The sequence below is a fragment of the Mus caroli genome, chromosome 13 (genome assembly GCF_900094665.2).
Source record: "Mus caroli chromosome 13, CAROLI_EIJ_v1.1, whole genome shotgun sequence".
NCBI classification, from domain to species: Eukaryota; Metazoa; Chordata; class Mammalia; order Rodentia; family Muridae; genus Mus; species Mus caroli.
Window position 1 is genome coordinate 63,432,791 of NC_034582.1, and position 24,192 is coordinate 63,456,982.

The 24,192-nt window shown below is 40.4% G+C and overlaps 1 protein-coding gene across 1 annotated transcript in view; it reads right to left on the reverse strand.

Moving 5' to 3' along the window:
• Window positions 1-24,192, reverse strand: part of Adcy2 (adenylate cyclase 2) — a 389,152-nt gene that overhangs the window by 56,999 nt on the left and 307,961 nt on the right. The window contains exons 15-16 of the mRNA XM_021179908.2: window positions 13,877-13,961; window positions 3,001-3,138 (exon numbers count right to left, since the gene is read on the reverse strand). Coding sequence (XP_021035567.1) covers window positions 3,001-3,138; window positions 13,877-13,961 — 223 coding nt within the window. The remainder of the gene's footprint in view (window positions 1-3,000; window positions 3,139-13,876; window positions 13,962-24,192) is intronic.

The following is a 24,192-nucleotide window of genomic DNA, read 5'->3' on the forward strand; positions in this document are numbered from 1 at the left end:
AAAAAAAAAAAAAAAGAAAAAAATTCTTAGTTAGACACCCAGGAGACATAGGTATCTACAAGAAGAGTAGCCCTTGTGTCTATTATGGGGTGGTACCTGTGTGTATGTATGTGTTTGCTTAAATCACTGGGGGAAATTTTAGTGATTTTCTGCCAGAAAATTTCATTTGCTAAGAAGTCATAGTCAGCTCCACAGGTGAAATCCCTATGATTCTTGGGTTCACTTGGGAAGGAAGGGATCAAGTAGTTTGTAAAGAGTGTCCCAGAAGGCACTGTGTTGTGTAGGAAGCTAAGCAGGATGGACATGTAGAAGGAGGGCCAGGTAGGAAGACACAGACACAATGAGGGGAGCAGGTAACACTGTGGAGGGAGAATGGGTTTTGCTTGCATTCTAGTGGAAGGTAGCATCTTCTCCAAGAGATAGCAAGGAAAAGGGAGCGCATCTCCCAGCTATGACACCCTCCGGTGTCCAGTCTATTTTGTCCACTCTTTTCTAAGGATCCCAGTGTTCCTGGGCACCAGCTGCTTAGGAGAGCCAGGAGGCTGGGTCTAGGGATTAGTGCTCATGGCAGGCTTGTCTCTGTAAATCCTGATGCAATCATAAGCGGCGCCAACACAACAAACTCCTGGGAAAGTCAGATAGCTACCTAGGTAAAACTGCTGCCATTTTGTTGATAATGTCAGCTTTTAAACCACTTTATGATCTCACTTTGGCATAAGCACAAGAAACCCTGGACATGAAAGAGCCACTGGAGGATCAGTAAACATGATGCACCTCCCACTGGGGAGGATGGAGCACTGCTGGCTTCCCTGCTCTGTGTGGTTGGACAGGAGAAGCAAGACAGCTATACAGCTCCATCCTTATTCCCCCGAACGTTGCTTAGCATGTAGTACAGGATTGTACTTATTCTAATTCACCACCTCCGTTCTCCATCAACTTTGCATGTCTTCTGGCACGCTCTCCTACCTGGCAGTAGGATTCTTCCATGTTAAGAAAGAAGAGCAACACTGCAAGATTTCTGGCACTGAAGGCAAAATTGTTCTCTCTATGTGGATTATAGTCATGGTATGAAAATATGTGTCAAACATGTCTACTTGGTCAATTACTATTAGTATTATTACTTGCCTGCTTGTCAACTACTATAAGTTAGCTTACATTGGATACATGTATCCAATCAAATGTTTCCCAGCTATAATCTCTTACAAAGAGTAGTTGATGAATCTCCATTGAGTAAGGTCAAACTATATTTTACAAAAAAGAAATGGTTTTGTTTTTCAGAGTTGTATACTTAACTCATCATTAATTATATATTCATGCACTAATGATTAGCTATGTCATAGGAAGAATACACTTCCTACAATGTGCAGGAAAGCAAAGACAACAAAAGGGCCTCATCAAGGAGACATTTTCCAATTCACTCCCATGTTAGTTGTGGCACTCATCACAACTGCCATCTTTGGAAACAACCTCGATTTGTTATTACTGATGAGTGAGTAAAGAAAATGCAGCATATAACACAGAGATGTTATGTAGTCTTAGGGGATCCTGTCATGCATGACTCTGGAGGACATTATGCTAAGTGAGTCAAGCCAAGTACAGACAGAAAACTACTACATGATCTCACTTGTATGTGGAGTCACAAAAAGTTGACTTTATACAGACAGAATGGTAGTTACCAAGGGCAAGAGGTCAGGAACTAGTAAAGGGTAAAAATTACAGTTGTGTAGGATGTGTAAATTTAGAGCTCCGATTTATGGTAGGAGCACAGAGTATTGTATAATTTGAAAATTAGCTAAAAGAATCGATTTTAGGCTCTAAATATACACATATACATGCACACATGAACTCACATGCATGCACACACAGACACACACACATACACATGCACACATACACTCATTTACATTCAGTAAGTAGGGAAGGGGAAAGATACCCGAAACTGCTCACTCACAGTAATTATTTTTCTGTATAGATGCACACCAAAATATCATGTTCTATGCTTCAAATATATATAATAATAAGAAAAGCCTTACTGTTTTTCTTGGTTGGTTTTGAAGATGGTGTCTCACACAGCCCAGACTGCTCTTGAACTTGCTATGTGGCCAAGGATGAGTTTGAGCTTCCGATCATCCATCCCCCACATCACACTATCGTTTATTACTGTGCTTGGTTAGGGGGATTGACCCCAGGGCCTTTTGAATGCTAGGTAATCACTCTAGTTTGAAACTCACTAATGAGTGTGTGGACATCCTATTAACTCTTGAGTTTCTATAATTTGTATGTGGTGCTGTTGGCCAGTGAAAGTCAGCTTCCTGGAAATGTGTTGACTCACTGACTCTCTGCCCACACAGGAGAACTCAAGTGCAGGGTGAGGAGGATCATGGTAAGAGTCTTCAGGTAACCTAATATACCCTGTGCAACCATACAAATGACTCAAAACTAGAGCCATAGCATCTGCTGTCCCCTCTAGGCTATTCCTCTGTCCATCCCGCTCACACAGAGGCTCATACAAAGCATCTCTTTCCTTAAACAAACTGCAGCAGCAGTTTGAGGCTGGATTCAACAGGCAGGAGGCAATCGGTGCCACAGAGACTTTGTGGGCAAGTTTCCAAAACTTCAAGACAAAAGGCTGAAGAAGTGGTTCGGCAGTTTAGAGTACCAGCTGTTCTTCCAGAGGACTCAGCACCTGAGTGGTAGATAACTGATGGTCTCTGTAGCTAACAGCTCTCTGCAAATTCAGTGCCAAGAGATCTGATACTCTCTTTTGGCCTCTGCAGGGACCAGGATGCATGTGGTAGATAGACATACATGGAAGCAAAACACCCATACACATCCCAAACCAAACCAAAGTAAACCAAACCAACCAACCAATGAACAAAGCAACCAACCAATCTACCGACTGACCAACTGACTAACCAACCAACTCAACCTGCAAGGCAGACCACAGGTGAAATGACCTGTTCAAAGCAAACCTTACCATGGGCTTACCCAGGGGCTTACCATGTTAAACACAGCCATGGTTAGTATGATAGCTGTGGTGACGATCGTGAGGGAGATCCGTGGCCATGGGCGGTTGGCTATGATGCCTGATGATTTCAAAAGCCACATGAGAGAGGCAGAGGCCTTTTTGCTGCATTGCTGTGTAGAAAGAGAAAGAAGAAATACACTGCTCTTTAGTGTATTCTCTGAAGTATAAAATGATGGTGTTTAAAACTGCAAGAAACACCAACACTTCTCCAAGATTAAACAGATCTCTCCCTGAGGACCCATACCAAGTCACAACCTCATTAAAATTATGTTGGCTGTCAAATGAAAGATACATTAAGTGTTTATGACAAAGGTATGATATTATTGTGTGTCTTTTCAGATAGACCTGAAATTATGATTTTAGGTAATTTTGGCAGAGGGAAAATTTCAGTTTATTTTATACTCTGGGGGAATGTACTAAATGGATATCTCATCTAAAGCAATTACTATACAGTTAGTTGATTTATGGAGCAAACAGGTCAACATGTTTCACATTCCTTTTTACTGCTACAGCAGCTAATCATAAGAGCACATTCAGAATGTAGAGTAAGTTTGCTGACTGATAGAATCTGCAGATAAGATTCTCAATGGTGGATGGCTTCCTGCCATGTTATTGGTGGTTCATTCTTCCACAGAAAAATTTTATTTCAAACATTGCTCTCTCTTTCTCTGAGTTCCACTAAATTTCACCAGGTGATCCCTGTGATCCTGGACTAGGAACTATCCCTTGGTGCCCGCCCGGTGGGTAGGCACCTGGTGGGTAGGCGTCTGGTGGGTAGGCGCCTGGTGGGTAGGCGCCTGGTGGCTACCTCAATAAGCACACAAGTCCTACGTCATGACAACGACTTCCTCCCTGAGAGACACCAATAGTCAATACTTCCTGATCTGTGCTGACTGTTCGTAGACCTAGTCATCTGAGGAACAGTGTAGGCATCCACAGCTGCTTGAAGTCACGGCTCTCAGAAGCCAGCATTCAACATCCTCTTCCTCATCATCTGGCCCTCATTCTTTCTTTCCACTCTGCCACATCAATGGTGATATAAATGTTCTGTTTACAGCCAAGCACTCAGTCTCCACTATTCTCAGCACCCTGATCAGCTATTTTGCCCCTGCATGAATGTCGGAAAGGCAACTGTAGGGAGGAGGGGAGAATGAAGAAATTCAGAGGGGATTAGAGAGGGTAGGGTTATAGTAATTATAATATTTTTTAATTTTTAAAAGCTATAATCATTTATTTGATGTGTGTCCACACATGGAATCAGAGGTCAGAGGACAACAAGACAAAGCTACTTCCCACAGTTAGAACTTCTGCATCAGACTTGGTGGCCAGCACCTCTACCCACTGAGCCAAATGCCTTTACTTACTAAGCCATCCTCCTGACCCCCAGTTTCCATGATTTTGACTATCTTAAATACCTTGAATATGTGGAATCATACATTTGCCCTAGTGACTAGTCTATTTCACTCATAATAATTCCCCAAAGCTCACCATGCTGTAGATGTTCCCTCTTTGTCAAGGCAGAGTAAAATCCCATTGTAAGTACATGATATACTTTTTTTTTTTTTTACTGAGGTAGATGTGGAATGCTCCCACCCCATGCTCACATGAGCACAACTATTGAAGCTCTCTTACTACAAAAAAGGGATCAGGATTGTTACAGAATGGGAGCAGATGTTCCTTCACCATTTCCATGGGCCCTGCACTGTTATGTGGTGTTTCATAGCTGGTCTTACATTCACTTCTGAATGGACAAGCCACTGTGAGTCTCACCTCAATCTGGGTCAGAGGGTAGAGCACAGAGAGCGCCTTCTAGGAATGAGTCACATGATCACACGAGGATGCTGCACTTTAATATGACAGGCAGTATCTGAAGAATTCTCCATGGAATCTCTAGGGAGGCAGTTGTCAACCTTTCTAATAGAGACCAGCCCTAAAGGGATGGGTCCTGGAAGTCTAATCCTCCCCCATGTTTATATGGTGGTAGATCTGGTGCAGTCTAACTAAAACTCAATGTGAGATAACCTCCAATGGCATTGGCAAACACCACTTACATTTTTTATACCTATTTCTTATGCTCTTTTTGAACTCTTCCTAAAATACCATTGACATAAGCCCTGAAATATGTTGAATGTCAACATGACAATCAAATAAGGCTGCTGCTGAGTGGGAGGCTGGTGGGGAGGGCAAGCATCCAGGCAGCACCTTCCAGGCATCCCCACAGCTGTGAGACTTTCCAAAAGTTAGTTATACCTTCTTGCCCAGTTTATTCACACACCTCCTTGGCCGTTTTGGAGATTTAAACACAAGGCACCTGATAGGAACTCACAAGTGTTAACTTTTCTCATTATTTCAGTGAAGAAAACATTGATATTTCTCAACAGCATCTCTGTGACTTGGAATCCATTTATTTCTTCAGACAACATCAGTAATTGATTCTTTCTTTCCATTCTTACTCTTTACTATGGTTCCCACACCCACAGTCCCTAACCCAAAAAAATGAAGAATGTTAGTCCTTTATGTAGATGAGGACCGATGCTTTGGCTTCACTCCTTGGGTAGATGTTCCCAAGAAGCTGGTCCAGAGTTCAAGTCAATGCTGGTTGACTCTAAGAGCTGAATCTCTGACTGGTGTAGAAGCCACTTTTGACTGGACTCTATAGATCCTCCTCCTCCTACCAGCAAACTGGAAGTGATCCAGATCTGTATTTTACATGTCAATCAAACAACAGAGCTTTAACAGGAGTTGGCAATGCTATGCATCTGTTATCCCGTATGGTGGCCCTTAACACTCAGCACATACAAGATGGGCTATGGGTCAAAGGAAGTACATCATAACTGTGTAATGAATACTACATCTAGTGGTGCTAATGGTATAGAACACACTCAGATCTGTGTTGTGCAGAAGCAGGAATGAAGTATGGAGATACATATCCAAGGAAATCTTATTCTTATCTAGCTCAGACTCTACAATATATATTCTGTGAGACAATAATATTTGGTTGGGCTCTGGTCAATTAAAACTAACTTTGTGTTTGCAGTCTATGGAGTAGGATTAGTAGTTTTTTGGAGATAAAAATGATTCTAATCAATGCACCTAACTTTATCTCTTCTTCCACACAGTCTTCACTGGACTCTCAAAGCTGTATTTTGAGACAACTTATAAACATATCAAACTAAATGCTCATTGTTTTCAAGGTCAGGAAGGTAGGCATCTCTGTTTCTCCCCAAATTGCCAACAAGAGGCAGAGTTAAAAACAAATGGTGATAGTTGGTCCTTGGTGCTTGTGTTGAGGAAAAGGAAGCAGGAGGGTTGGGTGGGCACAGAGAATCTAGTGATGGTGGTGAGAAGAACCAAAGGTCAGGATTTTAAAAGGAAAGGAAAGTTCTCAAAGGCTGATGAAGAGTCTAGGTATAGTGGTACATGCTGCAATCCCAGAACTCCAGAGGAGGCAGGGAGATCAGAAGTCCCAGGTCATCCTTGGCAATACAATAAGTTTAAGGTCAGGCTGGGCTAACAAAGACCCTGTCTCAAACAGAAATGGAAGTATAAAAAGGCCACACTAAAACCCATTACTTTGCATTTTAACTTATTATAAAAAGGGCCAACACTGTCTCTACTTGCAGTTCTCTACACAGTTCAAAATATTCTGATTTCAGTACTTCAGTAACGTCCCTGAGAGAAAAAGAGGCTCATCAAAATCCTGCCTATTTTGATTCGACATTATAAATGAGAGCATTTCAAGTAGTATGTCGACCTGTCCTCACAAGGTGCCACTTAACTAAAGAGGAGATAGTACCTGGGCCCAAGGCAAGGTAGTCCTTGATTTAACTGTCAGCATCATTTCAGCAAATCTGCTTCCCATCACTGGGTCCAGGTGTTCAAGGATTGGCTCTTACACTGAGATAGGACCACATTCACCCTCAAAAATCAGGTTTGGTACTAACTATATTGAGAGATTTAAAGAAAGAAAGAACATACACTTCCAGGAAAATTTTACCCCAGAGGTTATGCTGGAGTCTAGGAGACCTGTTGTGTAATAGAAAGCTGTGTGGTGAACACTTAAGTTCTTGATCCTAAAAAGACAAGCTGTCCAACAGATAGTCAGTGCTAATAGAATGCACTTGGATTTGAAAAAGCCAAAAAGATAACTCTGCCACAAAACATGGCTTTCACAGAGGCCTTGGACTCGACTCAGCTCATGAAGCACCAACTTTACAAATCTGACTTCAGAGTCTCCAGATCCAGGCAGAACCCAGTGTGGTAGAACATGTCTGCAATTATTTTGAGGTGGGAGACAGAGAGCAGAATCTCTGGAAATGGTGCCAGCCTGCCCTGTGTATGCAGTACAAAAACACAAGAGCCCTGATCTCAAATATGGTGGAAGGTGAGGATGAGCAACCCGAAGTTACCATATGTGTGTGCTTGGACACACAGGGAAAGAGGGCAGAGACAGGAGGGGAGAAGTGAATGAAAGCAGGGGTTGAGGGTGTGAAGCAGAGAGAGAGGGGGAAAGACAGAGAGAGAGAGAGAGAGAGAGAGAGAGAGAGAGAGAGAGAGAGAGAGAGAGAGAGAGTTTTCTCAGTACTGTACAATTCAGGAGAATGTAGAATTATTAGAATTATTAGAAAGAAATTAAAAAACAATGATAAATGATCACAACAAAGAAAGACGCTTTTGTACAATTAAAAAAAAACAGCTATTATGCAATATCCTCAATTCTCATGAAAAGGGCATTTCTTACCAAGAAAACAGTTCCAGAGGAATAAAACGCTCAGAGGCCATAGTTAGATAAATCATTGCACAAGGGTAATGATAACGTGAATAATCGGAGAATATTAAATATACAAAGATTAAGCGATACGAGCCCGGAAGATGAGAGGGATGATGAGATTAGAGTACGGGGTCTTTCTGCTTCACGACACAGTTGTAAGAGCATCCAAGCATCAGGTGTACGGTACAAGTTTTAAAGTAAACTAAAACCAAAGCCCCAAATAAATAGCTGGGCTGGAGTGCATCATGTCTAAGTTACCAGAGAGAAGATAGTCCATTTGTAAAAAAAAAAAAAAAAAAAAAAAAAAAAAAAAAAAAAGAAAGAAAGAGAGAGAGAGAGAGAGAGAGAGAGAGAGAGGAAGAGAGAAAGAAAAAAAAGACAGAAAAGAAGAAAAATGAGTAAAGGAGGTGAAACATGGGGAATTAATTAAAAACTATCAATCCCACCATCGTGATATACATGCAGGCTGCTTGTCAAATCAAGGCGGGGGACTTCTAGATCAGAGAAAACAGCATGCGGCCACGTGTTCTTTACCAGACTTATTACCAAATGATTACCAATTTTCCAAACAGACAAAGAGCAGCTGAGAGCAAGACGGAAAGAGGGTCACCGACAAGTTCAGCCCAAGAGGGCTGCGAGCGCTGTGTTGCCATTAGGGAAGGCAGACTTCAATGGCCGCGCTCTCCCCAAAGCAGAGGGTTTTGTGTTGGCTGGTGTGTGACCTACTTTTTCTCTCCTAGGATGAACTCTGCATTTGCACTTTTGTCATTGTCCCACAGGAGGTGGCTGGCAGGGTGGCATCACGCTGCTTCCACAGTTCAAGGCAGGAGGTAACGACGTAGGAAATGTCTTCTGACATTTTCTAAGATAAGCTTTGTGTGGTGGTGGTGGTGATGGTGGTGTGTGTGCATGTGGTGTGTGTGTGTGTGTGTGTGTGTGTGTGCGCGCGCGCACTCTATATCTGGTCAGAGTTACTGTTTTATACCACAGAGAGGTAAGTTTCTCCCACACAGCTCAGAAATATCTGTGTAATATTGGATATCTGTGCTCAGTATTAGCATCGCCACTGCTGTAATTATTCCATTACTGGCTCTGAGCATCTGTGAGAGGATGAAGAGGCTTCATGGAGCAGTGGTGGGGAAAGTATATATGGCTGTGTTTAGGCAGCAACTGCTTACAAAAGTTGTTCATGTGTGTGATGGTTTATATGTGCTCAGCCCAGGGCGTGGCACTATTAGAAGGTGTGGCCTATTGGAGTAGGTGTGTCACTGTGTACATGGGCTATAAGACCCTCATCCTAGCTGCTTGGAAGGCAGTATTCTGCTAGCTGCTGTCAGATGAAGATGTAGAATGCTCAGCTCCTCCTGTACCATGTCTGCCTGGACTTGGCTATGTTCCCACCTTGATGATAATGGACTGAACCTCTGAACCTGTAAGCCAGCCCCAATTAAATGCTGTCCTTAGAAGACTTGCCTTGGTCATGGTGTCTGTTCACAGCAGTAAAACCCTACCTAAGACAATGTGGATTTTAATGTTATACTTGGTCAAGTGTCCTGGAGGCAGACAGGACATTACTGTTATTCTTGGTGTAATGGGAGGCCAGCTGGATGCTGAGAAACCATTCCTGTTTTAAGAGACTTACTATATATGTCTGGGAAAACAATAACAATAAAAGAAAATGCATGTATAAAATTGAGGCTCAGCTATGGCACAGGTCTGGAGTTCCATGATACTCATCACAGAACTGGTAGAGATTCCAAAGTCTCTGGTAGTGGGACTAGCTGTTGAGCCCACTTCAGTGGATAAGAATTTGGAAGTGGATGCCAAGGGGAAGGTGGGAGGGAGGAGCTCCTGGTGCAGGCAGTGGCAGGCTGCAGGTAAAAGAAAGAAATTACCAATGAGGCTCAGAACAAGTTACTGAATAAACCTCTTCCCATTTGAGGGTCATCAGTAAGGAGCTCGGAGCTCTGAGTCATAATGACTCTACTGTTTGCACATTGCATGATTTTCTACCTTTCATCAGGCCAGCCGTGAAATGCCAACCACTGTGACTTCCATATGCTGGATACTCTGTGCAGAAGACAGGGACAAAGTTCTACAGAGAAAGAATCATTGGCTAAATTTACAGCATTTGTAACTTTTCTCATTTCTGTGACCAAATAGTTAAAAACAACTTGAGAGAGGGTTAATTTCAAATCATAGATTATGAGATTCAGGCCATCACGGCAGGGAGGCAAACTGGGGAGCCAAGACAGGGGGAAACTCTGGGCTGGAGTTTCCTCTCTTCCCTTCTCGTTCAGTCTGGTTCATGCGATGGAACCATCCACATTCAGGATGGCTTTTTTCTCTTGTGTTAAATAGACCTGAGATCACTATCATGGATCTGCCCAGAGGTGGGTCTCATTAGTGCCTACATGTTTCTTATTCCAATCAAGTTGAAAATCGACACTCAAGCTAACTACCATGCTCTCCTCTGCTTGACTTCCTTCTGAAAAGCAGAATTTTAATTCTTCCCTTTAATTCTTCACAGCGAGAACTTCACACTGGCATCCTTAGCATCAATCTGCCCTTGGCACTTATGACTGCAGAAGGTTAACAGCTGGTGGGCATTCTGCACATTTTCATAAGTTCAGTGTTTAATTAACAAGTAAATGCTAATCTCATCAGCTCTTATGCAACAAGTAGAATAGCCAGGGCTTAGAGAACGAGCAGACGAGTGGCAGCACCATCTCTCCATGACCACCGTGGGATATCTGTTCAATTCTATCTGGAGGGCATCGTGAAAGACACACAGCCCTTTCTAAGCCAGGTATGTGTTAATAGTTTAGCTGTTGATAGTTAAACAACCACCACAGAACCCTACAAACATCAAAATAACCCATTAGAGGGATGCAAATTTCTTCCTAAAGTTACAACCAGCTACTGGAGACTCTTATTTAAGCATTCCTTTATTGGATGTTCAAGAGCATATGTCCTAATTTGCATTTTCCTGAAGGTGAGGCTGTTGGACAACTCTGAAAATATTTATTTTATTAGCCATTTGTGTTTCCTCTTCTCAGAACTACCTGTTTTGTTCATTGGCCAATTTATTGATTACCAAGCAGGTTTATGCTTTTTAGTGTTTAATTGGTACATTTTTATACATTCTGGATATTCTTCAAGACTGACTCTTATAGCTGACAAAGATTTATTTTTTAAAGATTTATTTATTTATTATATATAAGTACACTGTAGCTGTCTTCAGACACTCCAGAAGAGGGAGTCAGATCTCGTTACGGATGGTTGTGAGCCACCATGTGGTTGCTGGGATTTGAACTCAGGAACGTAGGAAGAGCAGTAGGGTGCTCTTATCTACTGAGTCATCTCACCAGCCCAGCTGACAAAGATTTTATCCCATTGTACAGGCAGTCTATTTTCTTTGCTAATAATTTTCTTTTATGTGATTTCCTATAACATCATTTGTCAATTTTTGGGTTACTTCCTGTACTACTGGAGTTTTGTTTCACAGATCTGTATCTATGTCTATAGTTTCAAGTGTTTCTTCTTTTCCCTATCAGTCTTAGCATTCCAGTTTTTTACTTAAGAGCATGGATACATTTGAGTTGATATTTGTATGGGGTGAGAGATATGATGACTTCAGTTGGAATGGCTATCAAGACAGCAAATGACAAGGCATGTTAGAGAGGATGTTTGGAAAGAGGAACTTATTCATTGCTGGTGCAGCCAATACATAAATCACAGTGGTTTTACAAAACACTAAAAATAGAACCACCATATGAACCAGATATACATCTCTGGGTATATACCTAAAGGGCTCTGTAGCTTACTTAAGAGACATTTGCACACCCATGTTTATTGCTGTGGTCTTCACAACAATAAATTTCATGAAATCAGCATGGGTAGCCATAAAAATAGGAGTGGATAATGAAAATGTGAAACACACACACACAGGCATTTTATAAAGCTATAAAGAAAAAGGAATTATAAAATTTAAAGGAAATAGGATGTGGCTGAAAATCATATTAAGCAAGATATGCCAGACTCAGAAACACAAATAACACACATTCTTTCTCATATGTGGATTACAGATCTTAATTTTCAAAATGAGACAGGGTCTTATTTTGTAGCTTCGACTGCCCTGGAACTCACTACATAGACCTAGCTGGCCTTGACCTTGTAATGAATAATTCTCCTATCTCTGTCTCTCAAAAGCTAGGACTGCAGGTATACATTCATGTGAGAGTGAACATGTATACACTGTGAAGGGATCATGAACTGAGGCAGGGTTTGGGGTAGGTAACAAAGTGGAAAGCATAATTCTGGGGATGGGAGGGTTCAAGTGAGGGGAGAGATGTGGAGGGGGGGGGAGTGAACAGGGGAGGAGGGTTACCCAAAACAAGCATGTATGAAAATGCACTAGGGAAAGCTGTTCCTTTTTCACACTAATTTTAAAAACAAATACTTTTAAGTTTAGCCTTCACAATCCCTAGCATATCCAGTCTTCCGAGAGGGGAGACAGACACTGGTTCATTTGTAGCTTTGAAATTTTCCCAGAATCACCAGAGAGTTACAAAAAACTTGCTAGTGAGTGTCAAGTAGGTAACAGGGTTTGAGGAGCCCCAGGGAGGGTGGTGGCAATAATAATGAAGAACTACCAATTTCATCTTGATAGAACTTGGGGGTCCACAGTCTATGAACAGGGGGATCAAGAGATGTGTTATTAATAATAAAGAGGCTGGAGTCTCTGAGGCCAAAAAGGGAGGCACATGAAAGATCATAGTATTTTTATCAAAAGTAACAGACTCAATTCCTCCACATCAAAGACAAACACAGCTTCTAAAGCACAGGTGTGTAAACTATTGCTTTAAGAACAGGGCTGGATTTGTAGTGGAGCCACAGTGATAAACTTAGTGCTGAAGACTCAAGAAGTGGGCTGAAGAGAGTTTGGGAAGACAAGGTGAATCTGCATGCTTTACCACCCCAGGAAGGCTATAGATCATGGAAAACCACGTATATTCTCATAGTTAGCATGCTATTTGTATTTCATGTGAATGATATTTTAGCTGCACATATGTCTGTGTACCTACATATATCAGATTGTGCATGCCTGATGTCCAACTTTAGGTAGCCTTTCACATTTTCCTTTGTATCCCATGAACAAGATGAAACATTGGCTTATTTCTGTCTCCATTCTGGCTTTCTAAGATAGCTTTTATAGTGACCTAGCTAGCTAGCAATACTTGAATAATATGGAACAATAAATAGATAATTTTCATATCTCAAACTAGTCTTCAGCTAGCATATAAGTTACAAAACTGCACAATAGTTGGCTTAAAATGCAAATAAGTAATACTTTTTCCATTTGTTAGTTTTCAAAGTTTTATATATTCAAATAGATTTAAAAGTTGTGTTAAAAGTATTTTAAGGGGCTGGAGAGAGATGGCTCAGTGGTTAAGAACACTGGCTGATCTTCCAGAGGTCCTGAGCTTAATTCCCAGAAACCACATGATGAATTATAACCATTTATAATGAGATCTGGTGCCCTCTTCTGACCTGCAGGAGTTAAATAAATCTTTAAAAAAACACGGTTTAAAAAATATTTTAACTGTCCTTTACATGAAAACCTCATACTTGCATTCACTGCTACAAGTGGTCTGAAAATCAGTGATGATTCAAAAACACTTGACAGAAAGGGACAAGCAATCCCATGGAAAATTATGGAGTGACCCCAACCCTTTTTCTGGGTGCAGTGGTACACATTCACTTCCTAAGCTACTCAGAAGATTCAAGTAAGAGGATATTAAGTATGAGGATAGTCTAGGCTACAGATTGAGGCCTCATCTCCACGGTGAAGAAAAGCCATCTGACATTGTAATAGTGGTCAAATGAGTGCCTTGGTTGCCCATGTGATACCTCAATTAACACCTAGGCTGTCTCTCCCGCTGGCCTAAAGGGTGCTAGAAACCATGATTCTTCAAATATCTGCCAGTGGTCCCCTTCCTTTTGAAAAGATGATGTAAGCCATTTCAATACAACAAAAACACTTCCCAAGGGAGTTCTGTCTTTGAAGCACCTACCAAAAGCTGTCCAGCGAAGCAGACAAAGAGGATGAAGATGAGGGAGAGAAATGCAGCTCCAAAGGAGAAGCCAAGGATGGATGTTCTACCAGGGAAGAAAAAGCAACAGGTTAGTTCAGAGGTCGAGTCCATCACTCTGGAAAGTACCACTGATGCTTCTCACCCAACTATGAGTGTACTAAATCAGGATTGCGACCCTTGATTTTTTTCTTTTTTAAATAAAATGAACTCAAATGAAATGTATGTCCTTGGAAGAGTGTTGACAGCCATGGTGGAGCAACACACTATGAATGAACCATTCCTATGGCACTGATACGTCATGGAAGAAAGGACCATTTCTATATGGCTCACATTTTGTTTGACTTTTCAATACTCCATCTGTCCAAACTTTCCCCTGATTGGCCCCTTTCCTGCTAGAGGTATCCTAGAAAGTATTGTTTCTATGGATACCACCATGATTGCTTGGAACATCTTATCCTACCCTTATCACTGGTATCCTGAGGACACTGAATCTCCCATGTCCTCCATACCTCCCACCCAGATTCAATTTTATTCAACATGGATGCAGTCAAGTGTCTCCTGATCTTCTAGGATTTCATAGGGCAGGCCATGTACATGCTTCATCAAGCCAGAAAACGTGAAAAGCATGTCCACCAAATTAAACCTGTCCAGACGTTTTTCAGGCTAGGCTCACATATCGATGGATAAAACACTTACTTGTTTGCTAGTGGATGCTCACAGTCAGCTATTGGATGGATCACAGGGCCCCCAATGGAGGAGCTAGAGAAAGTACCCAAGGAGCTAAAGGGATCTGCAACCCTATAGGTGGAACAACATTATGAACTAACCAGTACCCCAGAGCTCTTGACTCTAGCTGCATATGTATCAAAAGATGGCCTAGTTGGCCATCACTGGAAAGAGAGGCCCATTGGACATGCAAACTTTATATGCCCCAGTACAGGGGAACACCAGGGCCAAAAAGTGAGAGTGGGTGGGTAGGGGAGTGGGGGGGAGGGTATGGGGGACTTTTGGGATAGCATTGGAAATGTAAATGAGGAAAATACCTAATAAAAATATTTTTTTAAAAAAACACTTACTTGTAAGGATGAAGACTAGAGTTGCATCCTTACCTCCTACACAATAAACCATGTGGGTATGGAAGCCCACATTCCTAACACTCAGAGGGAGAGACAGTGGATCTCTGGGATAAGTCAGCTGACCATACTAGTTGCATTAGTGAATTTCAGGTTCAACAAGAGATCTTTTCCCAGTAAATAAAACAGAGAGCGATAGACAACATCAAACATCAACATTTGATCTCACATGCATGAACTCACAGGACACACACACACACACACCACACACAAATATATATGATAAAAAGAACTTTACGTATTTCTGAGTGGTACTTTAAATAACTAAAGAACTCAAAATCTTCAAAAGTCCTTAAATCCCATCCTAGAATTCAGGACTAAGACAAGGGTTAGAAGCCATTCTTCAGACCTTGGAGTTGTGAGCTGCCATGTGGGTTCTGGGATTTGAACCAGGGTCCTCTGGAAAGAGTAGTGAGTGCCCTTAATAATTGAGCCTTGAAGTGATTGGAAGAACTAGATACAAATGACTAAATAAACCTGCAATCACACTCTAGGACACAGCCTGAGACTCGAAAAGAGCAACAAGGCAAGCAGTTGGGGTACTGAGTAACACTTCAAGACCTCATAATCGGGAACAATATCTCCACCCACTACCCCACTCCCCTATACTATTTCAAGACATGATTATGGTGGCCTTGACAAGAGCTGCAAGCTTCTGTTCAAACCAACACTGAGCACTGCGGCATGGTGCTTCCATGTAAGTCCTTATAAAGCAGTATACATATTTCAGACCTAGACTGTTGACAGGCATCATGTGTCCATCATGCTTCAATTCCACAAAAACGAGTGAGATGGGATCTTAGGGTTATGTAGAATATAGCAGAGGTAGATGCTAGGTGCTTCCTAAATTGTCTTACTCAGAACGTTGTCCCCTTACAGAACACACCAGGTCTCATTCCCTGGTGAGAAGCCAGCAAAGATCCTGGATACCAGCCTCTGCTCGAGGCTACCAAACACTACCAGAAACTCCTCCTTAGGGGAGCGAATGTGTGCAATGTGCATCTCAGAGGTAGCAAGCAGCCATAATTTTTAGTGGATCCCTCCACAAAACACACATGAAAGCAGGACCAGGTCTTCTTTGGCAGATAAAGGTTCTGCCTCCCTCACATCACATACACACCCGTATCCACATGGTTGTATTCTTTAATTTAAAAAGAATTTATTTATAGTATATGTATAAATGTTTTTCCTGCAGGTATGTATGTATGTATCTATGTATGTATGTATATCATGCAAATGCCCACTGTCAGTGGAAGTCAGAAGTTGGCACTGCATCCTTTGGAGTTAGAGAGAGGGATGGATGTTGGTTCTGGGAACATGGATCCTCTGCAAGAACAGTAAGTGCTCTTAAGCACTGAGCAATCTCTTCAGGCTTTGTGTAATTGTGATAGCTATTCCAAATTGTTAATGTGACTGTATCTGGAATGAACTATAATCCAGAAATGGAGGGCATATCTGTGATCCAGATCTTGACTTTGGATGACACAATCTTTTGATCCAGATCTTGAGGTATACTGGCCATGAAAAGCTTGGTCCCAGGCAAGGTGGTACATGCCTTTAATCCCAGGAGACAGAGGTCAAGACCAGCCTGGGATAGTTCAAGTTCTAAGTGAAGAACAGTTTAGGTCCAGTCATGGTGGTACACACCTTTAATCTGGGCTACACCTTTTGCTGGAGACCTACATAAGGACATTGGAAGAAGGAAGCCTCTCTCTTCTCCCCCTGCTTGCACTTGCCAGCACATCTGTTGGAACCTACTTCTTCAGGATTCCAGCTTATGCAGAAGTCCAGCTGAAAAAACCTAGCCTTGTGTGACTGAGCAACTACTAGATTCTTGGACTTCCCACTCACAGATGCCCATTGTTGGGTTAATTAGGCTGCACACTGTAAGTCATTCCCTTAATATATAGTGATATTTCATAAGTTCTCTGACTCTAAAGAACCCTGATTAATACAGTAATCATATTTTTTATTGATAGCTGCTTTTACTGTCAGACATTCCATAATTCTGCTCTGTTTATTGGTTCTGTTTCTTGGATCAATCTTGATAATGCTGATAGGAAACTACCCATTTTATTTGTATTTTCAAATGTAAAGAGTCTACATAACATCTTCAACACAATTCCTGAGCCTGAGGCTCAGGGGTCATGGTGGCAAAGAAGGTGGCAAAGTTATAAGAACGAGATGAATGGGAGATCTGCTGTGAGATTGTTTCCCTAGAAATGTCAGAGAGGCTACACCAAGAAGTGTACACTCTCAACATGGATACCTACACAAGGCCTGGATAACAACACTACCAATAGACATGGTAACATAGAAAGGAAAGCTCATGGGTTTTCAACAGTAGACAAAGATCCACAGCAACTGGGAATGCTGAGAGCCAGAGACATGGTCTTCCCCAGGGAAAGCTGCCTGCCTCCAGAACTGGGTTTCCATTATCACATGGTCAACCCTGCAATCTTATGCAATAGCAGTTAAAGAAAAAGATGTCATGAGAACAAAGCAGGGGGCGGGGAGTATAGGAGGAGATAGAAGAAAATAATATGATTGGAAGAAAGAAATGGAAGAAGAAAAATAATGTAATTTTGATTTCAAAAGTAAATTATAAAAATCTGATATAACATTGTCTTATAATGCAAACATCTCATATATGAAATAATTTCACCTGTGTTAAACATTTTTTCCCCTAAAATCTGAATTAGTCTTGAAACTTTGCATATTTTGCTGAACTCAAGACTTTGGTTTTTGTTTCACTATTAAGGACTATGATTTCTGTTCATATTTTACATTTCGAATTTAAATTAAAATAACTTTATTGAAACACATACTGTTCTTTTTATTTGACTGTCATTTATTAACAGTATTTTATACTTTCCAATAAATGTATTCAAGGACACAAATATTTCAGAACTTATTCTTTTGGCCAAACCCTACAGCTGCTGATTTACAGCTACTCGTTGTCACTCTTTCCTTAAAGCCTATAATTTCAATTTTCATCTTCTTGTAATAAGAGAATAATTAAAGCTATGATTACCAAATTCTACAGGGTAGTTATTTTTAGTTGGCCCTTATTATTTCTAAGTTTATTATAGCTGATCAGAAACTAAAGTCATTTTTTTTGCTCTGTGTGTGATAAATATGTCATATTTGTACTATGCCATAGGCATTTTGGAAAAGACATATATTTTATTTATTGTTGGTGACAGGGTGTGTTATCTGTAAACTTTTATTGAGAGAAACTGAGAAGTTAGTAAAGTTCTCCAGAGGCTGACTCACTTGACCTGTAAATGTAGAGTGTAATAGTATTTTACACTAGGACGCTGGGCTTGTCAATATATCTGAACATTCCAATAAATTTCCTTTTTTCTTCCAAAGAGATGCTGGAGTACATAGAAAGTTATGGTTGTTAAATTTTCTTGCAATTACATCATAATGAAACCCAAGTGTCCAAGGGAGGGAATCAAATAACAGTCCTAGCAAGTTTGACATCTATGAAGCATGATGGTTAGCATGGCAGGGTAGCCCTAAGGGCACAGTAGTGCCATGCATACCTGGGTGATAAATAACAGCTCTCTGATTGGATCAAAAGCCACTCAACTGGGGGGTGGGGAGTTGTGTCTCTTACTGGAAATATAACCAACTAACTAGGGCTACTGAAGTCACAGATCTTTGAGGAGAACCTACATCTACCACTTTAAAAAACTAACACAATCGCTAACTAGATTCTGAATACTTGTCCTTAGACCTGTAGGTAAGTGTCCTCACCTGGCATCTAGGAACTTTTTGTTGTTTTGTTTTACAAGAGATAAAAGCAATTTCAGAAAACCACAACCAGTAAACGTACAGAGTTGTAGAGCCCAGTCCCAGCAGACACATCTACAATACAACTCCTGCCTCTAAGAACATTAAAGGAAAGGTGGAAAAAAGATTTTTTTAAGAGTCAGAGAACCAAGGAGTTTGCTGTGAGGTTGTGTCTCCTAGTAATTTCAGAAGCAACGTCCACAAAGGATCAACAACATGACTACCTAAACCTGAGCTGAACAAAGATGACAGTAGACATGGTAAGGTAGACCAGAAAAGCTCAACCCTCCATAAAGGCAACCAAGAAATCCTTAGAGTATGAGAACCAGTCTTCCTCAGCAAAGAACACACCAATTGGTTATCCAATACCAAACAGTCATCCATGAAGACATGTACCTACAAGAGACATTATATAGATTGAGCAGAACATGTTTATGTATTCAGGAAGTATATGTATATAACAACAATTAATGAAAAAAGAGGATACGAATTTGAAAGAGAACAAGGAGAGGTATATGGGAGGATTTTAAGGTAGGAGATTACAGGGTGAAATGATGCAATTATATTATAATTTTAAAAAATAGCTTAAAAAGCCAAGGTTTAGCTTTATTAATTTTATTTTTCAATTATTTTCTGTTTTATTGAGTTTAGAAATATTATCTATTCTCCTTTATTTGATTCTAAATTGTTCATCTCTTTCTGCTTTTACAAGTTGGAAACAGTCAAATGATTAAAAGTTTTTCTCTCTTTTAATGCAAAGGCAGTAATCTCTACCCATCACTTACTATACTATTAGCTATATTAGCTATATTTCACATATTTTAATATATGGCCTGTTACTATTTAAACAGTTAAAATTTCTCTTATGATTTCTTAGTAGACTCGTGACTTATTCACAGGTATATAGTCTAGGGTCAAATACATGGGGATAATTTTAGATATTTTAGATATTTAGATATTAGTAGTTATTTCTTATTTGATTGTGATATGTTTAAATATCAAACTCTAAGACTTTAACTTTCTTTAATTTATTTCAACTTTATCAGATCTTTTCAGGATTTTTCTGGGTTTGTAGAAATTATATATTGGTCAATATTTCATGTATAGTTGAAGAAAATGTGTTTTGTGGTTTGCTTTATAGTTTCATGAAACAGTAATTAGGAAACTAATAATTTTATTCCAATACCCATCCTTGTTTGTAGAACAAGGGGTGGATCAGCTTTTAGAGCATTCAAAGGCGCTATGCAAGCTGGCAATGGAGGAAAGCAAGCAGCAATCCTACCCAGTTGTAGAGCCTATGAACCAGAGTAATGGCCAACTCTGTAAGATATCCTTAGCTGTACAAGAGTGGCATATTAATCTTGGTGGTAACCACATTAATTGGATTTATTACTACTTACTAGGAGGGAGTTCAACTGAAACCTACCCAACATTTTGTTTGCTGGAAAGGTCATGGACCCTAGAAGAGAACCTGCTCATGTCATTTTCCTAAATCCTTACAGCAGGGAATACTGGCACCCACGTCATCATTGTTCACATCCATGTCTTCCAAGGTTCTTATGTTCTGAATGCTTGTCTGCTTCTAAACTCACATGTTAAACTCTTAGTACCAAGGCAATGGCATTTGGGTAAGGGCCCTCCGGGATGTGAGTACATCATCAGAGTGGAGATGGTCTCCAACCATAGGAGGTTCCTTATCAGACCCTATCTAACTCTGCCACCCTCACAACGGACTTCAGTTTTCTAAAATCCTGTGAAAAAAATTCCTGTTGTTTACAAAATATGAAGTCTAGATGGTACTTTGTAACAGCAGACACCAGGGGACAAGAAATGCCACAAGTCAAAGTAGTGGTTGGTCAAAAGCTCTTAATTACTACCACTTATCCAGCCTGCTCTTTCAAAAGTGAGCTCTGGCCCATTAAGCATACCAAGATGTTTTTGCAACTTAATCAATTTTAATTAACATTCTTGGTGCAAAGCTGTTTCTTTTAAACATATGAGTATAATTGATTTATATACTTACTGAAAAGTAAATTTGACTCTTTCTTGCCATGAAGCAAGAAAAATTATACCTTTTAGTGGTGATATTTGACTTTAGCACTTTAATCAGTTGTATTGTTATATTCATGGAAAGGGCTGATTGGAGACCAAGTCCTTTCCCCCTCTGTGATTTTGCCTTTATGAGAGAAAGGTGCTCCTAACAAAGACAGGGACTCTCATTCTGGGGGAGGAAAACCCAGCAGGAGCGCTGTCTCCTAAAGCCCACAGTGCGTCCCTATGATAAGCCATTGCATTAGATAAATATGGGTGACTTTTTCAGGAATTCAACTCAAGGAGATAAGACCCATGGCATTTCTTCCTCTCCACCCTGACTCGTCCCTCCCTCCACGGAAGACTGTTCTACTCTATTTAGATTTTTTTTTTTTGAGTTAGATTCATCAAGGGTAATAATGGAGGGACAGAACACTCAAGTATAAGTTATCATGGAATAATTCAAAATCTCCTTTATAAAGGATACAACTTCAACATGAAAGGCCTTCAGTAGCAATCGAAAACAAAAAGAAGTGAAAGTTTAGGAGACAGAAAGGCATTCACATCCGTGGTGTAAAAAAATGAGTCCTGGGATCCTCATTTTCCCTCAAACCTGTTCTTTCCATCAGAGGATGTTTTCCTTTTGCAAATGGCAGACATTCTTCCTGCTCCTCAAATGAAGCACACAAACAAAACTCCGCAAAACAACCCTCTGAGAGTTTCGTACCTGATCAAGCAGCAAGAATCTTCTGTATCAGGTTTTATACTACAGCTCAGAAGTAGTCCATTTTATTTTTTATGACATTCAGTGCCATCTCCATGAAAACCACCATGTCTTACTTGGTCCTGTATCTTTCCTTCCCATACATCATCCCCAGTGCACATCCAGATCGTGACCTCTGCTTTAAATCTCTCATGGCTCCTCAAAGCACTGGGTAAGATATTTGTAGCTCTTAGGGTAGGCTGCAGTACAGGAGCTACCAAAACCAGCCTTGACACTGCTTCTCCTATCCCTTTAGATACCTGCTCTCCTGAGGTGTGCTCTAGGTTTTGATTACCCACCAAAGCAAACTACCTCTATCATAGCTACCCTCATTACGAATGCCAAGGGAATCAAGTCTATTTCTAGTGGGTATGAATGATAGCGCTTTCTCATTATTTTCCACATTTGAGAGAATACTAAAAATGGCCCTTTGAAAAGAGCATTAAAGAATTACTGAAAATATATCTTTAAATGAGTAAGGAAATTGACAGAATCTAAGTAGAAATAATGGTTTTGAGGCTGCAATTTTGCTATTAAATTTTCTCAAGTAAAGTATCATTGTTACTTGCCTAGCCAGGGATAATGAGACATAAGATATCTAACTAAACATTATTAATAAAATGTATCCTTGCTTCAACAACTTTCACAATGCAAAGCCTGATTTAAAAGAATCATTGACTTTGACAGATAATTTGAATAGAATAATTGAAACATGCCCCACATTTGATTATTATTTGGTCTTTGAAAGAATTTCTTATTTATAACAAAATTCTGCATACATAGTACAGGCAGAGCAGCAAAAAACACCTAGAAAAGAGGGGTCCATTGATAATTTAATTAATTCTATTCAAATCCTAATACTAGAGCCAAGTTCCACAAACTGGGATGGGTATAAAGAAGATTGCAGAACCTCTTTCAGGAAAATGCTTTCTTCCATTGACCATTTCCAAGTAGAAAATCCCTCTGTTAGAAATTCATTTGCTCACTCACTCAGTCCTGACTTCTGCTTGCCTTTTTTGATTAAAAACAAACAAATTGATTAAAAACCAAAGATGGTCCCTTGAGCAGGTGAGTCCCAGAGGTACCTGACACCAAAATCAACCTTGTGGTGATGCCTTAATACCAGAGAATGAATGAGGTGCCTGCAAACCAGATGAAACCATGTCTAAATAGGAGGTAGTGAAAGGAGAACCTGAAGAAAGACTTTATAGCCTGCAGCTCAGAATGGAAATGATGTACAGATAGGAACTTGGGTTGGAAGGTAAGCAATGGGTATGGAGTTGTCTCCTTTGTGGCAAGGTGGTTCAGGAACTCAGAAAAGGCCACACTTAGTCACATAGGCATACAGGAACAAAACAAAACAAAACAAAAAACCAAACCAAAACAAAAACCCCAAAACAATAGCAACAACAGCCACTACCACCAAAACAAAACAAAACAAAACCAAAATCAGAAAAATAAAACATAAGAGACAAAAGCTCTTAAAGGACCCAGGACATGCAGATTTCATGCAAAGGCATGCAAGGAGCCTTGCAGTAGCAGAGAATGGGACGAATCCACTTGAATTATACATGTGGAAATCTGTGCTTCAGAACCAGTAGAAGAATTAAAGAAATTGTTTAATCCTTAAAAGTTAGGAATATGAATTCAACTAAAGTTAACATAAGATAAAATAGTAGAGGTGAGGGCACTTGTAAGCAAATACATCAAAAATATCAGTTGAATAATGCCACATTAATATGAATTAAGACTGAACAAATTAAAAGGGTAATCTAGGAAACACACATAAATCCAAACAGTGTCCAAAGGAAGGATCACGATTGCAATGCACAGGATATAGTCTTAGCACTTGAAAAGTCTGTGCGGTGGACACTGGGGTGTTTGTGACAGTACTTTTCTGTATCTTTAAAACATTCAAAAGCAAACACCATTTAAATAGAAATAAACAGGGCTAACATGAGAAAGGTGAAAGAAGAAATATAACAAGAGCTTTGAGGCAGGCAAGGGACCGGGCCATGAGACAGGGCATGCATCTGTCAACACCAGCAGGAAAGGTGGCCCATGTGGACTCCACAGGGCTCATTTTCAATGGCCAACTTGTTTGATGTAAAACCAAGTACCCGATGAAATTTGTGAGAGTGGACTTTCCTGGGCTTATCAAGATGTGGCAGAAAACAAGAGACAAGAAAATCAAAGCCAACCCTGCCAGCCAGCATGGTGTGGTGCAGTGTCCTCTTCTCTTTTGTATTTTATTTATTTTATTTTATTTTAATTTAGTTTTTTTATTTTTTTAATTAGGTATTTATTTCATTTACATTTCTAATGCTATCCCAAAAGTCCCCCACATGCTCCCCCACCTTCCCACTCCCACTTCTTGGCCCTGGCATTCCCCTGTACTGAGGCATATAAAGTTTGCACGACCAATGGGCCTTCCTTTCCACTGATGGCCGACTAGGCCATCTTCTGATACATATGCAGCTAGAGACACGAACTCCCGGGGGGGGTGTTACTGGTTAGTTCATATTGTTGTTCCACCTATAGGGTTGCAGATCCCTTTAGCTCCTTGG